Source organism: Chlamydotis macqueenii, chromosome 3, assembly GCF_036417535.1.
Source record: "Chlamydotis macqueenii isolate bChlMac1 chromosome 3, bChlMac1.mat, whole genome shotgun sequence".
Lineage (NCBI taxonomy): Eukaryota > Metazoa > Chordata > Aves > Otidiformes > Otididae > Chlamydotis > Chlamydotis macqueenii.
In genome coordinates this window covers 96,667,565-96,684,932 of record NC_141558.1, presented here as the reverse complement: position 1 = coordinate 96,684,932, position 17,368 = coordinate 96,667,565, and the positions used below count along the sequence as shown (strand labels likewise).

At 42.8% G+C, this 17,368-nt stretch overlaps 1 protein-coding gene and 1 long non-coding RNA gene across 2 annotated transcripts in view; one reads left to right on the top strand and one right to left on the bottom strand.

The window, feature by feature from the left end:
* LOC147601367 (uncharacterized) overlaps nucleotides 1–13,390 on the bottom strand; it is a 29,067-nt gene extending 15,677 nt beyond the window's left edge. Inside the window, exon 1 of the long non-coding RNA XR_015258283.1 lies at nucleotides 13,273–13,390. This is a non-coding gene — a long non-coding RNA (uncharacterized LOC147601367). The remainder of the gene's footprint in view (nucleotides 1–13,272) is intronic.
* The window catches only part of KCNK1 (potassium two pore domain channel subfamily K member 1), a 36,794-nt gene continuing 32,576 nt past the window's right edge, over nucleotides 13,151–17,368 (top strand). The window contains exon 1 of the mRNA XM_086745748.1: nucleotides 13,151–13,537. Within this exon, the coding sequence (XP_086601874.1) occupies nucleotides 13,183–13,537 (355 nt within the window). The 5' untranslated portion in view covers nucleotides 13,151–13,182. The remainder of the gene's footprint in view (nucleotides 13,538–17,368) is intronic.

Sequence of the window (17,368 nt, the reverse complement as noted above, 5' to 3'; positions counted from 1 at the left end):
TTCAGTTTCTTTTTCAAGGAAACAAGCCTCAATTTGGAAATGGCCGTCACATTAAAAACACAGTAAAAAACCTAACCTTGTAAGTGCCAGCATTATTATGGTATTACATACATATAATGAAAAAGCCCAAGAACATCTGGTCAGTTAGCATCTTTTCTGCAAAAGCACAGCCATATAAATATCTTTCATTTCAATAACCTTTTTTTTCTTTATTTGTATAGTAAGACCACAGAACAAAATAAAATATTACAATTGCTGAAATCCCACTACTGTTTAAATGGAGTAAATAGTATTTCATATATACAAGCATCGCTTGTAAAATATGAAATACAGACATTTATAGTAAAATTCTCTACTATCCTTGGCTACATATGAATCATTTTCCTCCCAAACTTACAGGATATAACAATACACAGAGAAAAGCAAGTGATACCAAATTATGCTACTGGAATGGGAGGAAACTAATCAAAAACTGCATCAACTATTAGATTATCTTTTACAGCTAATACAAAGACATACTCTCCTGAAAGCATGCCATGGAGTCATAATATTCATAAGAGGAAGTCTATACTCTGAAACTTTCTATTTCATAAGGACTACAGTCTGCAGAAAATGCTAAAATGCACTGAAAGGAGTGACATTTAAATCTAATTATAGACAGATTTTCAAACTCAGTAGACAATGTAATTTCCTCTGTAGTTTAGTGAAGTTATATTTAAAATAGTTTTCTTGATTATTCTACTTTCATAACCAAAACCACTTCAATACAAAATGATGAGATGAAAATTAAGTTTTCTGCTTTAACATCAAGCAGAAAAAAGTACATCTTAGGATGTTCATTTGGAGGGCTGGAGGGGAGACCTTTTCCTGCTGCAAAACATCGTGCCATTTGTCAACAACTGAAGATATTAAAGAAGCACCTTGGGAGCAAAGTCACAAATGTCTATTGCACAATTGGATGTAAAATGCCATGATATATATTTTTCATAAATATTTAATGCTTTAGGATAGTTTCATCCAGCTTTTCTTTCAATCTGAGCTTCCCAGAAGACAGGCAGGATTTATATGATCCTGTGGCAATAGCACATTTTGTTCTCCCAAAATAATGTCTGTCTATCTATCACACAGTATGAATGGGAATGTCTAAGCAGACATGAGCCTGTGGCAAAAAATTTTGGAGTGCCTGCCTTCAAGTTTCTGAAATGCTCCTTAGGAAACTAAACACAAGCCACCTGGCTTTCTTAAGGTGCCGTGCTCTTAGGGGTCCTTCTGTGTAAGGCTCCTTCGGGTCTGCTGTCCCCTTTGCCTGGGGAAATAGTCATGCATGGGCCACATATTGCCACACAGGAGGAGGCAGGATGCCAGCAGCTGGGGCATCCCCGCAGTATGTCGCACATTTCCACCACAGCCTGGACACCACGATGAATGGCTAAGGCCAGCTCTCCCAGCAGTGTTGTGCTGGAAGGTTAAGATCTGCACACCAAAAGGATTTTTCATCCATTGATACATCCACTGAAAACATCTGCTGTTTCTTAGTGGGGGATAATGGTGGGAGACACAGTGTCATTAGCAAGGGAGGGTGTCACATAGAAAGGGCCAGTGGTGACTGGCAATAGAGCAGCTGGGACACGGATGGGTTTTGGAGATGCCTGCATGCATGCATGCATACAAACATCCATAAAAGTCTGCAGGAAGTACTAACAGATAAAGAGACTGGTGCAGAAAAAGAGCAAGGTAAGACCTCACCAGGGGCCAAAACTTGTTGGCAGAGGCCAGCTTGGAAATTGGATATCCCTTCCACATGCTGTAGAAAAATACACTTTGCCTGTGCTTTGTACACAGACTTATTTGCTGGCACCGAACACCTGGTTCCATCATTTCCTCCTCCAAGCAGTGACTTCAGTCACTGGGTATTAGAGGTCTAGGAGGCAGGCACGTCCTTCAGGAGATTGCAAATACTGCTATGAACATGTCAACTTCCTAATGATTTCAGTAGGGTTTTGCTGGCACTCTTGACTATGTTATTAAATGTCTGCCCGCATGTCACGGTGACCGGGGTTCAAAAAGCAATCTTCTGTTTCTATAACTCCATTTTCCAGATACAAAATGAGGAAAACAGAATTTCCTCACTCAAAGGCTGTTGGGAGATTAAAAGCACTGAAACTTTCTCTCTTTTCAGTGCTCAAAATCATCAAGCTGCTCAGTAATTATGGCATGATAATATCAGATAATAACTTTGATAAATTTGGTAGCAGAATAGATTTGGTAATAGCACGAGGAGAGAATTATGCAATAACATACTGAGGAGAAAGTTCTTTGCAACCCTGGACCTAATTTGCTGTCCTTTTTTGTAGTAGGAATAACCGTCATCACTTTCATCATCAACATAACCCTTCCAACCTCACCCATTCTGTGATTCTTGTCATTATTATTAGTTGACAAGTAGTACTTCTCTTCTAGGTGCCTTAAACAGTTTAAGGCAACTCCACAAGATCCTTTCACTGGTTTTGGCTAGGGGACGCTTGTCTTTACTGGTATTCTGATAGGAGAACATTCAGACTCTAGCTGCTGGATGTATATTTTTCTCATCTTCTCATGCTTCTTTCCTGTGTGTGACGACTGAGAATCTCTTGAGAACTGAGGGGTCTGTTCAGCACTAACTGAAATGCTTAGTACCAGTGAAGATCAATGTTTAATATATATCACCATGCATCATTAAAACTTTTTCAAAAAGAAACACTTCATGTGGTGTGGTAGCCACACAATGTATGAAAGCCTTTGGATTTTATAGTCCAGACACGGTAAGAATTTAACTGTAGTGAAACAGAAGACATTAGTACAATGTGAAAACAATTTATTTGTCCCTATTGACTGGTAATATTGCAAGTTATTCTAATACCTAGTAATATTAGGGGTTTCTTCTTCCTCTTTCCTTCTCCATGCACTGCCTAGAAAAATACTTCCCTTCACTTAGTAAAAAACAAATAAAATTAATTGTCATTGTGGCAGAATATATGATTACTACTAATTATAACTTTAACATTCATTATTAATATTCTGATTGTTTTATGTTGATGAGGGATCTGATGTTGACTTGAAGAGAGGTCCATCTAAAGTATAAAGCCTGTCAGGAAGATTGCTCCAAACTCTAAGTTGTATATGTACTTTCCCCAAATTAATTTAACATCAATTCAGTTTCATTGGCAAACCTATGATAATGCTCAATTCTGCAGCCTGGTTTAAGATTTTATCATCAGTTATTTGCACTGAGGTAATGTTTAGGATTTCATTAATGAAAGGACAGCTTGAGAAATACATGTAGTGTTAATTTTACTTTATTTTCCTGTTTATGAAAATATAGTTCTAAATTAACTTTATGGGATGTGTAGGAGAAGAGGACTTCAGCTAGGAGCAAGAACAGGCACAGGTATCATTAGTTGAAACAAAGAAGTGGAGGAGGTATAGGAAATCATAATGCAGCATAAAATCAGAATCCATAGTTGGCAGTGTTCAAAAGGGTTGCAAATGCTAGTTCCCAGCCTCATCTTCTCAAAGCATTTTGTAGATCTGTCTTAAAATCAGATGTGAGACATCAGAAGAGAAACGGTGACACCGTGAGCACTGTTTTTTTTCCCTGGAAACTGAGTTTTTCAGTCTTCTATTCTCTACTTGTGGCAAGGTTAAAGACTTGTTTGAAGGATAGCAAGCTGGATTCTGGGAAAGAGATTTCAAAAGGACGGGAGGAATCATCTTCTTCTAACATATGTTGCAATTGTTTCCCATATATGTCTCATGAGGCAGACAGAATAGGATCAGGTCACCGATACTTGTTTTGCCGTAACAGCAAGAAAACCAGATTTTGGCGGCGGTGGTGGGGTGGTTGTTTTTTAATCACTTCATGCACTTCTGAAAGTACAAGGAAAAAAAACCTGTCAGGTTCTTAACTGAGGTTTTTCTGGGTAGACCTATATTTTAAGCCATTTCTTTAACCAGCTGTGGGCCAGACAGTTTTTATATTTCTTTCTCAGCACGCATGCCTTCATAAACATCTGGTAAATGTTACAAGAGTATACAATGCACTCTGACGGAAGTGCATAAAACAGTACTGTATTCTATTAAAAATTAATCAACCCAATATCATAAAATCTCCTCACATTAAAGTTTTCTTACTTCACAGAACTTTTTCTCTTGTCCTGTGATGTTCTTTCTATCCAAGTGTACCTTTTCAGGGGAAGGTGTAGAATTTGGCCTTGCCGAAACTGTAATTTTCTTAAACCTTAAAATATCTCACATGACTCAAGATTTGCAAAGGTGTCTCGGGCTGAGTGACAAAATTGTCCTTTTGTACTTCTGATAGCTTTGTTAGGTTGATTGAGAGTCAGTGGGTGAAAATAGGACTCTAATTCAGTTTTGATTGATGAGTCAGATGACACCGTTGAGATAAAGTAGGACACTGCAGCTTGTGTTCCTTCTAAGTGGATAAAAATAAAGGACTCAATTTTCAAAAGATTCAGGTCACTGAAGTAGGCTTTGGTATTCATTATAGCAGGTGCATGTGGCAATAGTACCCATGGGCTGTTCCCAACGTCAGTTCAGCGAGGCAACGAATTGCACTTATTAAAATTTAACTCTGCTGAGGCAGAAGGGTTACCTGGGAAAATGAACCTGTCCAAGTAGCATGGCTAGGTGGGAGTATCACAGATTTGATGGCTTTGCATGTATTTCCTCATCTGTGAATACTAACTCCTGCTTACTTCATTGTAGTAATGTGGGCCTTCAGTGATGAGTTATAAATGCCATGGCTGAGGCTTTCTGGTACGGTGTGTTGTTTTCTGCTGCACTTCCAGTGCAGAGGTATTAGACCTCAGAGCTATCAGGACTGACCACTGGAAGAAATTCATTTTCTCTACAGGAATGACGAGGGAAGGGTGCCTGCTTCAACACTCAGCCCCACCATGCACTGGCTGCAAAGCATGTGCTTAGGGAAGAGGGTTGCCTGGGTTCTCCATCCCACTAGGACAGTTTTAGGAAAGTACCGGAGCTTGTGCCAGCCTATAGGTAAACGTTAAGCTCCTTCAGGATGTAGGATCCATCCAGCACAGGAAGTATCCAAGGTCAGGCACAAGGGTTGTTTTCAGGTACAGCTGAGGATCTTGGCTAGAGTGTGTTTTATGTATTGGAGACCGGCAACAATCTGTAAAATGGGTCTCTCTTTAGAATTTAAATTCCCTAGGAGCCTAGAGCCCTGAAAAGCTAAGTTGCTCTACATCCCAATTATCAGCTATGGCTGCAGCAGGAAAGAGAGATCGTCTCCCAGAGCTGCAACCCTACTCCTTCCAGGGTCCCTTACTTCTTGGGCTGCATCTGAAAGTCATCCTAAGGACCTGCCTTGCGGCCCCTCTATGATCCAGACACAGGCAGCCACATCCAGCACGAGACTTCCCTACTTCAGCAAAGTAACTTGGCCTGGAGGCAATGTGTAGTTACCAGAAGGTCTCATATGGGGCAGAGTGGCTGCAGGCATCCAGAAGGTCACTGTTAAAAACAACAAGAGCTTCAAAAATAACTCCAGCCACTGGAGCCCAACTGCCCAACACAGAGTCAGAGACCACTCAGTGTCAGGACCAGGCTTCAGCACTCCGACTCGAGTCCATGGAGAAGTCCAAGTGCGCACACTGTTCATTCTGAACTCATTACCCAGGTCAGGGAGGCCTCAGAGAGCAGTGCCATGCTGTGTACACCCGCTGGGGCCCAGCAAAACAGAGTCAAATGGAGCTGAAGCCGAAAGCTATTTTGGCAAGTTAATGTGACCTTTCCATGAATGAGCAAGAGGGTGTGTCACTCGTCAGTGAAAACATTACAGCTGCTGGGTCCAACCCACTGTAACACAAGTCCAACTCAGCCCCTTGCATAAAATTGATTATACAAGTACACACACTCTGAGGCAACACAGACTGAATGAAAACAGGCAAAAGGACCTACCAATACTCCCCAGTGGCAGCACTAAACTAAGAGACTGGGACTGGGCCTCAATTAACTAAAATTAGAAACCATGGAAATACAGCCTAACTACTGAAAATAGTAATTACAGGCAGGCCATTTAGTGCGTAAGCCCTTCTGGGGCTGTGTGGTTTGAAAGTGACCCGGAGAAAGCTGGTGGGCTTTGCTGGCACCATCATTTCCTGGTGGCCCAAGAACCAGCACAATGCCTCTGACACAAAACCAAGATCAGTCCTGGAGTTGATAAGATAAGGAGGTAGGCTTGGGCACCCACAGCTGTTCAAGTCCACCTCAGCTACTGCATTCATTCATTTCTTTAACACCAGGCTGCCAAGAACAGGGAAGATGTACTAAAAATTCTGCAGAGTAGAAGGAAGAGAAAGAAAGTATTTTGTGAACCCTTATTTTCAGTACAAAGTATTAAGTATCTTAACTGGTTCTCCTCTTTTCAGCATCTTGAACACAAGGTTAAAAAGATGGCTTCTGCTGGCTGACTGCCACAGGACTCAGGAGGGCAAGGTCACTTTATTTAAAACACCAAATTTTATTTAATGTAATGCTCTAATAAGGTCATGTCGACATCCTGAATTCTCTGAGCTATTACATTCCTGCAGCATTAACACAATCCTACAAATCATGGGTAATTACCTTTTTACCAAGATATGGCACAACTGAGAATGTAACAGTGAAAAGTTTGAGGAAGCACACTACATATATCATTATATACAAACATATATGTATATATATATGAATGCATATATTTATGTACATATATGCAGCCCTCATCCCCATTGGACCTATACCTTTTAGACTGACCAGCTTCCTTTTTGGATAATGCCATTGGGTAAACCTTACAGCAAGCATACATGAAATTACTTTTTCCATGACATAAAATGCTTATCTTATTGAAAGCATTATCTATCAGTTATTCCATTTAGACAACGAGATCATTGGCTAAATATTAATACTTATTGCAACTCTAAGGAAAATTACATTTACACTGAACAAGGCATGACTCACCCGGGAAAGAAATTGTGCCTGACCGTGCATATAAACTTTCTTCATTCTACATACGACTACTCCATGATGTAAACCTTCCTCTAAATATAGCCCCCAAACCAGGCACATTCATTCTTTTGCTATCACAGATCAGTGGTCTTAACCTTTGTGGACAGTGTTGCACCATTAAGTTAACGTCATAAAGTGATTTTTTTTTTTTGAGGAAGCCACTAAATCTCCAGCTTTCTCCCCTCCCTCTCAAGTAGAATGCAGCCAGGCAGGACATTGGAAATGGCACGGACACAGACTTTGCTGACTCTTTTTCTTCCACAGCAATATTTCTACTGTCACCAACTTGCCTGGTGATAAATTTTAAAGACCTAAATATGTCTGTATGCTCCTATCACATCTCCATCCTCCTTAAGATGGGAATGAATCCCCTCTTCAAAGCCAGGTTGTGTTGTTCCAATTTTTGTAAGATTCACGTTATATGACACAAATCTAGATGATTCCCTTCAGCCAAAATAGAACACCCTACCCATCTGAAACAGAACACATGGCAACCCATCTGACTGCTTCTCAACTTAACTACGTTTGTGTTGGTGCCTCTGAGGATGTGATTCTTGTATCTCCACATCCTGCCTGCTCACGGGGGCATGACATTCAATCAGAGCCACTAGATGACCTTATCTTAACTTCTGCAAAAGTGCACAAATTGTGTGTTCAGAAACAACTGTTCAGATATATTTTCTTCTACAACGGGAAATGTATTATGTTCCAGCCTTCTTTTAACAGACACAGAAAATTATGAAGGATTCTACTTATTCTCAGTTTCATTAAAAAAAAATAAATTAATGGGAGCTGTTAAATGTAGCAGAATCCTTAATACAAGTGAATTCTGAGAATCTTACTTTTATGGCTATCTTTCTTCATGTGTACACATAATTTAGGACAGATCAGTCAGACTTTAGACTTGCTTCAACCACTGAATTTATACTCATGCCAAATTTGAAGAAAGATCCTGAAGGACAAATCAGTTCCCTACTGCTATGCAATATTCAGCTGTCAGCTTTGATAGTACTTCATGTTCTCCGCACGTAACTGTTTACTGGCTCCCACTCTGTCCTGGTTCATTCTACTCTTCCCCAGCACCACCAGCTCCTCTGTTCACTGTACTGTGAGCTTATGCTATAGGTATGTCTATATAGCAGCACAGGTTTGGCAGGATGAGTATTGCCCAGGAACTGATTTTATTTACCCTGCTTCTCAGGACTTAAGGTTCTTCAGTGTAATTACTTATACTTTTTTTTTGAGTGGAAGGACATTTTCTTCTAAGACTGATGTCAAAATGGAGGATTTTGTTTGTGATCTTGCCGAGAATAGCTCTTTAAAAAAAAAAAAAAAACAAAAAAAAAACCAAAAAACCCAAACCTTTCAGTCAACTTGAAACTCTGTGTATTTGAGTAACTTTCAGTTATTTCTTTTTGGTGATAAAAATATTTTACACTCTTGATATCAGTAACAGTGCCAAACATGCGTGCTTCCCTTTCCCCAGACTCATCCCCCTCAGGGTCTGGAGCTCAGTGATCAGAGGAGCAGAGTTCCAGAATCAAACCTCCTCATTGCCATATGCCATTCAGCATTGGCCAGTCTCTGGGCACTGGAGTATTCCTGGAAACTATTCTTGCTTTTCACCAAAGCTAGTGTTTTTTTCTCATATGAGGTACATTCACTGGACAAAAGACAGTGTGCAGTGGTCCCCCTCTCTGGTGACTGTCTGCCACCAGGCCATCATCTCCCTACAGCCTACCACCATCTCCTTGTCTTCCAGTGTTTGGAGCACTTCAGCATGTCACTGGAAATGTGTCAGTAATAAAAGATTTTTTTAGTTAACCAAAAAGCTCAGACAAAAATAGGCTGCCATTAATACAAAACCTCTTTGTTTCAATTTCACCTCTCCTAACAGCAAAAGTGATTCACACAGCTCTGAGAGGGCCTTATGTATGAAAGAGCATTTTCACAGCCTCTGGACACCAGAGAAGCTGCTAACCCCATGATGCGATAGGGGAGTTCTTCTATCTCCCCGAGCAGCCAAGTTAGTTAGAGAGACTACTAACTTTCTCTATCATTTTCTAGCACCCTAGGACACAAACATTATTTCTGTCTCAGCTCTATGGGTGAATTAAGAGTGTCGGTCTTCTCTTCCGCCCTTGTAGACAGGCAGCTTGAATTTGCATGTTTTGTACCTCAGAGGGGAGTTTGGTGCAATAGACAGCACCAGTACCTACCAATAGTGGGTTTCTTCTCCCTCCTAGCAGCTGAACTTCTCTGGCACTAAGGAGCCCAGTCGTCACTGAGAGTAGCTAGCTAGTGGATGAGTGATGTGACAATGTGGTACGCTTTATTAACTGGATTCATGTTTTATTAAGAGGGATGGTCACGGTACAATGAAACTTCTGCTGGAAAAAGCTGTTCTGTAACAGCCTGCTCGAGAATTTCAGTCACTCCTTGCTGAAGCATGTTGTGACTTTCTGTTATACAGTACATAACACTGAATTCAGTACACTGAATCCCTGAGTAGCTTGATCCTTGACTAGCAAAACAGTGTGAAAATGGACATAGCATACTCTGGAAGGAAACTGGAATGATATAATTGCATTCACATATAATATTATTGTGGTAAATATGATCACTTGAAGTCAGAAAACAGAACATTATGACACCTTTCTGCACACCTATCCCAATAAAATCTGTAATTAAATTATGAAATATGTAAGGGCTTTGAGTTAAAACATGAACATAAACAATGGTGGCTAAAACTCAGATGTCCAGACATCTGTTTTGGAAGCGAGAACGTGAATGCTTGGGTGACACAGCTGTGCTACTCTGCCAATGTTCCTCCCCACCCGTGCCTCTGAAAACCCGCGGGGAAAAAAATCAAGTTATAAGAGCAGTGCAGGTTCTCTTCAGCAGAGAGTCCTCCTTTTCTCTCTAGTCCAGCAAGCCTGAAAGTGTGAGAGACTTCTAAAAGTGGAGAATGAGTGATTCATAAAAATGGAAAACTGAAGGAAGCCAGTAAAAACTCTTCAGCTACCCCACCACAGTTTCCTATCACCACTGACGAGAGGCGTGTTCTTAGACAAACATTTTCTAACCTTTAAACAAATATTTGGCTTGAAGGTTGGGAAAATATTGTTTTGTAGAGAAGATGTGCCCATTCCCTATCACAAATGCAACTGTACCTACCAGAGGTTGCCATAAATTAGATCCTATTATGAAACCTATTGTATCTGGCAAACTCAGTACACTTGATCAAAATGGAGCCCAGTATGTCACACATATTGTTTTAAATGGCTTTTCTATTATAGATGGAGATACTCAGTCATTTGGAATTTGAGGAGACAAGTGATTAAGTAATTGGACGGAGTTAGCCAAGCATACCAAATTGGTCAATGAGGTTCCTTGACCTCTTTTTCTGTAATGATGCTTAAATGCATGCTGTCTTAGTGCCATGCAATAAAACATTTGTTTGGAATACTCCCTTCAAAAGCTTGTCTGCATTACATTCTTTCAGACAGTACCCATTATTAATTGTCATTGCTATTGATTTAGATCACATTTTTTTCCTGCACATCACTGGTTTACAACAACAAAAAAAAACATTTTAAAGATACACTGATGCTGATGAAAGGTGCTGAAGTGGTGTAGGGACGTGACATCTCTGTGTCTGTCCTTCAGTTAACTTCTGGATAGACAGCATAGATTGTCTTCAGTTGCTCATTTCAAATGCCTCTCTTAATTTAATTATGCTGCACCTCTGTCCAGTGCTACAATTTATATGTATGAAGAAGGCACTTTGAAACCATTTACCTTGCAACAGCTCAGAACTTCAGCCGTGGGGGAAAAGTATATCCTCGTAGCAAAACACCCAGGAGCCCACAGTACCCCTTCCCCAGTTGTACGATGGAATGTGCATGCAAAAGGTGCACATGCACACATATGACAGACGCACATTTGTAGGCCAGAACACGCGTGCATTCCTGGCACGGCATCAAGAGTCTGCTTGCTGGGCCTGTCAGGTATGTACCTACCACATCCCCCAAGTGTGCTCTTTGACCATGCATTCAAGCAGCTGCTTTTTGCATGCATGAACACATTTAAATTTTGATCATCCAACAAGAGAGTGGGAGCTTAAGCCCCTGGAACAACTCAGCTGTAGCTGGCAGTGGGGAATTGGCCGGGAACTGGATGAGCCGTTCTGCCAAGCCAGATTCATCCCACAGCCCAGTGTAGCTTTTGTACAAAAGGAAATGTTAACACATCATTTTACGTTCCTAGCACAAAAAAATTGTTTCATGCTTTTCATTTTTGTATTCTTTTCCCATTTCAGTCCTTACAGCTTACAGGGATACCTCCAGATTTGATATACTTAAGATACCTTAAGATACCTTGCCGGATTTGATATACTCTGTCCAAACTCACTGGCTCAACCCCAGTAAGTCCACAAGCTACTACTTTGTTTCTCTGACTGGACAAGTTGCCATCAGCTGAGATGTGAAAGGGAAGCAGCAAAGCCCAGCAGGATGCGGCCACGGAATCTCCTCTCTCTCGTTTACCAGAAGCTGCCTTTAGTCACCTTAAGGGACACTTTGGGAAGCTACAATTTTCACTGCTCCTTTTCATGTGGTGGGAAACTTCTTTGCGGGTTAACTGTATGATTGCTGGCCAGAGTTTGAGACGGATGAAGAAAGAAGCGTTTGAAGTGGAACCGGAGGGGATCATTGGTTCGGAGCACACAGAGGGCTGGCTGGACAGTGCATTTGTATTCATCGTGGATGCTGCTCTGAGCACTAGCTGGGTATTTGGCACCACTGAAAAGTAAGAATCTCCAGGAGTGCAGCACAGAAGTAAGGACTCATTTAGCTTGCATGGGGCTTCTGGACGTTACCTTGTTCACACTGCGACCCCACTGGTCCCATTTTGAAGTTACAGAATCACAGAATCATAGAATAGTTAGGATTAGAAGAGACCTTTAAAGGTCATCCAGTCCAACCCCCCTGGCAAGGAGCATGGACATCTCCAACCAGATCAGGTTGCTCAGAGCCCTGTCCAGCCTGGCCTTGAATGTTTCCAGGGATGGGGCCTCCACCACCTCTCTGGGAAACCTGTTCCAGTGTTCCACTACCCTCAGTGTAAAAAATTTTTTTCCTAATATCTAATCTGAATCTACCTCCCTCTATTTTGAAACCACTACCCCTTGTCCTGTCACAGCAGGCCCTGCTAAAGAGTTTTTCCCCATCATTCCTGTAGGCCCCCTTTAGGTACTGGAAGGCCACTATCAGGTCTCCCTGGAGCCTTCTCTTCTCCAGGCTGAACAGCCCCAACTCTCTCAGCCTGTGCTCATAGGAAAGGTGCTCCAGCCCTCTGATCATCTTCGTGGATGATCCCAGTGGACCAGTGTCCCAGGATGTCCCATCCCAAAGGATGTCCCAGTGGACCTGAGGGAGGACATTTAACGCCTGCCATTGGGGTTCCTCCTGGAACACATCGCATCCCTGAACCCCAATTTGGCCTCCTGCTTCACGCCACTCCGTCTCTGGCGTCACCTGCTTCTGCTTTGCCCAGTGCCTTTTGAAATACGAAAAAAAAAAACCAACAAAAAACCCTAAACAGGGGAAGGAGTTGCTGGCTTGAGGGTTTCTCATGGAGGAGGCAGCGAGGCAAGGAAACCTCCAGACACTTTTGTGTGAAAGCGGACAAAAATCTCGAGGCGCCCGGCTGCACGCCCCTTCGCCGCAGGGCAGGGGACCTTCACGGAGCGCTAGCTGCCCCCCTTCCCCTCCCCCGCCCCGCGCTGCCACGCATTCTTCGGGTGACGAGAAACAAGAAAGGGAGAAAACGCCGTTTTAACCGGCGGCGGTTAAAACGTGGGGCGGCGGGGCCGGGCCGGGCCGGGCCGGGCGGTTGGCGGCGCCAGGCCGCCCCCTCAGCCGCGGTACCTGCGCCGCGCGGCCACGTGAGCGCCACATCACCGCCGCCCCGCGCCTCCAGAGCCAGCGGCCACCGAGAGGGCAGCCGGCGGCCCCAACCGCCCGCGCCTCCCTCCCCGCCCCAATCCCCCCCACCCCCCTCCACCTCGGCGGCCCGGCCCGGGGCGCAGCCGACCCCAGCCCCGGGGGAAAGATGCTGCAGTCGCTGGCGGGCAGCTCCTGCGTGCGGCTGGTGGAGCAGCACCGCTCGGCTTGGTGCTTCGCTTTGCTGGTGCTGGGTTACCTGCTCTACCTGGTGTTCGGGGCGGTGGTCTTCTCCTCGGTGGAGCTGCCCTACGAGGACCTGCTGCGCCAGGAGCTGGGCAAGCTGAAGCAACGCTTCCTGGAAGAGCACTCCTGCCTCTCGGAGCAGCAGCTGGAGCAGTTCCTGCTGCGGGTGCTGGAGGCCAGCAACTACGGCGTCTCGGTGCTCAGCAACGCTTCGGGCAACTGGAATTGGGACTTCACCTCTTCCCTCTTCTTCGCCAGCACCGTCCTCTCCACCACGGGTAAGGGGGGGGGGGGGGGAACGGCGGCCGACCGAGGCCTTCCGGGGAGGCCCGGACCCCTTCACACTCAGGGGTTGGTGTGGGGGCAGCCGGGCCTGTGGGCCGGGGCTTGTCGCCCCCCCACTCACGCCCAGGTGCCGGCCCCGCACCCCCCCGTGTCCCTGGGCGTGAGTAGGGGGGCAGCGGCCTTCCTCCCCCTCGCCTTTGAAAATTTGGGTGCTTTTGAAAATGGTGTGCCTCTCTTTCTTTGAACTTTGGAACGCATTTAGAGGTGTCTCCTGAAGCTCTTGATCTCTGCGTTCCCGTCAGCCTGATTTTTGGGGGGGGGGGGGGGGAACTGCTAACCTGGGTGTGATAGTGGAGGTTAAATTTCAGTTTCGCGTTTTGCCTTCAATTTCGGTTTAATGTGAAAGGTGAAAAGGTAAGGCTGACTTTGCTTCCAGATAGCAATTTCCATTGCAATTTTGAAAAACTGGAGGAAACATTGCTTTGGCCACACTTACTTTTACAGCAGCCGCGTTTCACATAAGATTGTAGTGGACAGCCGAAGGATGGGTGCAGGCATTTGTGCTGGGAAGCTGGGCTGTGGTGGTTTCAATGTGGCTCACTGAAGTAAATAACAAAGGCTTCCCACATAAGAAAAGCTTTAAAAGACTCACCCTAAAATTAGTCCAACTAGAGGGCTTTGGCAGTACATTGATACTACTTTATAGAAGCAATGCTTTGCACTTTTTTCTATTCCTTTCCCCTCTTTGAGCACTCTTTCTATTAAGGGAAATATAATCAGCTGATATCAATAATTTACTTAGGTGATCTTATTTTGGTGCTTCCTGACTGATTTCAAACAGGCAATGCTTGTCCTAAAAATAGTTGTCACTGGGTATACAGATGAGGTTGTCTGTTTGTTGTAAGGAGGCTGTTTTTTTAAAAAAAGTAAAATAGAGTTATGGGTGTCCCCATAATACCTTCCCCTTCCTCATCTTAATAACTAAAGTTTGTAAGAAGAGAGAAAGTGACATGCTTGTGACAATTAAATTCTTTCAGTGAATAAATTTCTAAGCTTTAATCAATGTATAGTAGTAATATTGGTGAGAAAGGCATGGAATTGTGATAGTACTTCAGCACATATATTTTTTCTCTTTTTTTTCTTTCAGTAAAACCGTAAAGCACTTTAAATTTGAAAGGTGCTGAATTGACTTTATGATGCCTGTTTCCATTCCTAATCACACTTTCTGGTACTATAAAATGAAAGTTATTTTGTCCAAGAGTTATTTTTGTGTTCAAATTGTTTTTTTTTTCTATACAATGATAACCCACATTTTCCAAAAAAGGATATTAAAAAAGCTCCTGCTTTTCTGTTCTAATCTAATAACAAAAATCTAATCCACAATCCCTGCAGTTTATTATTTTTAAATCTGGCAATATTGATTTTGGAGATGAATCAATCAGCAAATGTTCACAGTCAAGACAGTAGGGATGGGCCTGAGTTGGTAATGCTTTAGTACTGCTTAAGACATAGCTACAGGATGTTTTGATTCGGTAGTACAGTTCAGGCAGAGATCTTTCTTCCCCACTGCACATCTGCTTAAGGGCAAGGCATAACCTGGCCCTGCGTGTCTAGCTGATTTGATCATAGAGGTCCAACAAGGAAAGTATTGAAAACACAAGGTACCAGTGTCCAAACTGAAAACCTTTTAGAAAGCTCCCCTTAAATGGCATATGCTTAGAAAACAGAGGTCTGAAATGCATGCATTATCATTATTTCTGTGAATTTCAGAAACTGAAGTTCATCTAGTCATCATTGATGTAGTAGACCAGGCGTCAAATTGTGTGCTTCCTTCTGTGTCCAATAGTCCTTTGGGTAGGGCCCCTTTTAACAAAATCCATCTGTTTCATGTTTTATGCAGTGGCCTTTAGCTTTGCTTGTTTCCTATTTAATATAAATAAGAGCGCATACAAGTAGACAAGTATAAATCCAGACCAGTATAGGACGTGCAACACTTGCTCAAATTCTTCCCAGAATGCACATTTCTGGTGAGGTGTGGTTTCCCCCCCCCCCCAATTTACTCTGCACCTGTGCAAGAAATCTGTCAGGTCTTTTGAAACGATCATTCAAATGAAAGACAAGCAAGAAGCAGAGCCTGCCTGGTCATCTCAAACAGCTGTTTGGAAGTGTTTGAACATTCAAAAGCTGCCATGTTATTACACCTGAAACTCCCTCTTTTTGCTGAGTACAGTAAAGACAAATGCAGAAAAGAGAACCCTGGTACTGATGGTATCAGCTGAGGTTTGCTTCTCTGCTAGGAGAAGTGAAATGAAATTGCAGGGAGCACTGGGATGTTCCTTATATTCAGCTGACTGAATTTGTCATTCATTGTGTAAATAAACCCCTTGTACAGAGGACAAAGCTTATCTCACAGCCTTTTAGTTTTCTGTATAAAGCACATAGGGAAAGTGTTTAATTTTAGCATCCCTGACTCCACTGTTTGTTCCCTCCCATCCTTATTATATTCTTTGGCTTCTTACTAACTAGAGAAAATCCTCAAAGAAAATGATAAAGCCAGTTAAGAATTTGGAAAAGTTCTTAAATGGAGGGAGTTTGCAGAATAAACACAGTAAGGCAAATTGTTACTTGAAAGCAATTTATATTGCTGCACACATGGACTGTCACAGGACTGTCACAAGCTGCCTGAAGGACGGGCAAACAAAGGGCAGTGAAATGGACTGGAGGTGAGGCTTCAGCAGATTAGAACAGTCAGTGGCAGCAGGCTTTGCTTCTGAGAACTTTATTCCTCCCTGTGCAACTTAAGCAGTCGTGCAGAATGCCATTTGAGCAGTGTGCAAGAGGAAGCAATTTGGTCATTAATCATTGACAACATAAACACTAAGAATAGACAATCGTGTGCATTTAAATAGCATCTGTCTTGAGAACTCTGTAATTATGACCTTATGCAGGTCTATGGTCATCGCTTGTCTCAGTGCTAGATGTCATGAATGATCTTGCTGAAGCAGTTGTTTCTGGTTGGCTTTGTGGTCAGGCCACCTGTATGAAGATACGTTTTATTTCTAACAATAAAAATGAACTAATTTTTTTTGTGCTTGTTCTCTCAGGTAGTGTGTTTTCACTGTTCTTGGCTTGGCATTAGGCTCTAAGATCTTATCCCATATTTGTACAATATGGGAATACTGTGCTACATGAATTGTAAGCAGGATGGAGTAAAAAAAAGAAATTGACGTTGGTTGTCTTGCAAGATATAAAGAGTAAAGCAGCTTCTGTTTGTTAAAGAAAAACAGATGGGGATGGAAAGGAGATGCCAGTTTAGGAACTTAGGGCCTGTATTTTTAAATTTGTTTTTGGAAAGGGTCTTCTCAATGTAAGGATATCCGACAGCCTTTTATGTGAAAGGACCATAAGTCTTATTCTAACTGTCCACTTTTGAGTATTTTTGCCTCCATCACAGACACGACTGTAGGTTTCACTTAATGTTTGGATTCTAGAGAGCTGAGGAAGAGCTTCTTTCAGTCCTTCTCTGTTGTGATAGATTTGGCGAGATACACATTACAGGGAAGCTAGGATAGCCTTGTCCTGAACTAGGGATTTGCTGAGGAAGGGTGAGGAGAAGTTGCATCTTCTATGACGGCAATGCACGTTTTTCATTTTTTGGTTAAGATCAGGCTGGACTCTCATCTGAGCCACAGGAGTCAAGACAGGAAGAGAAGGGAGAAGGCGGCTGTTGGTATTCAGCTGCTTCTGAAGCTTGTAATGTGCAAGGTGGTTAGTGCATATCAGCATCTTCTCCAGAATTTAGCCTGTACTGGTTTCAATGTTGG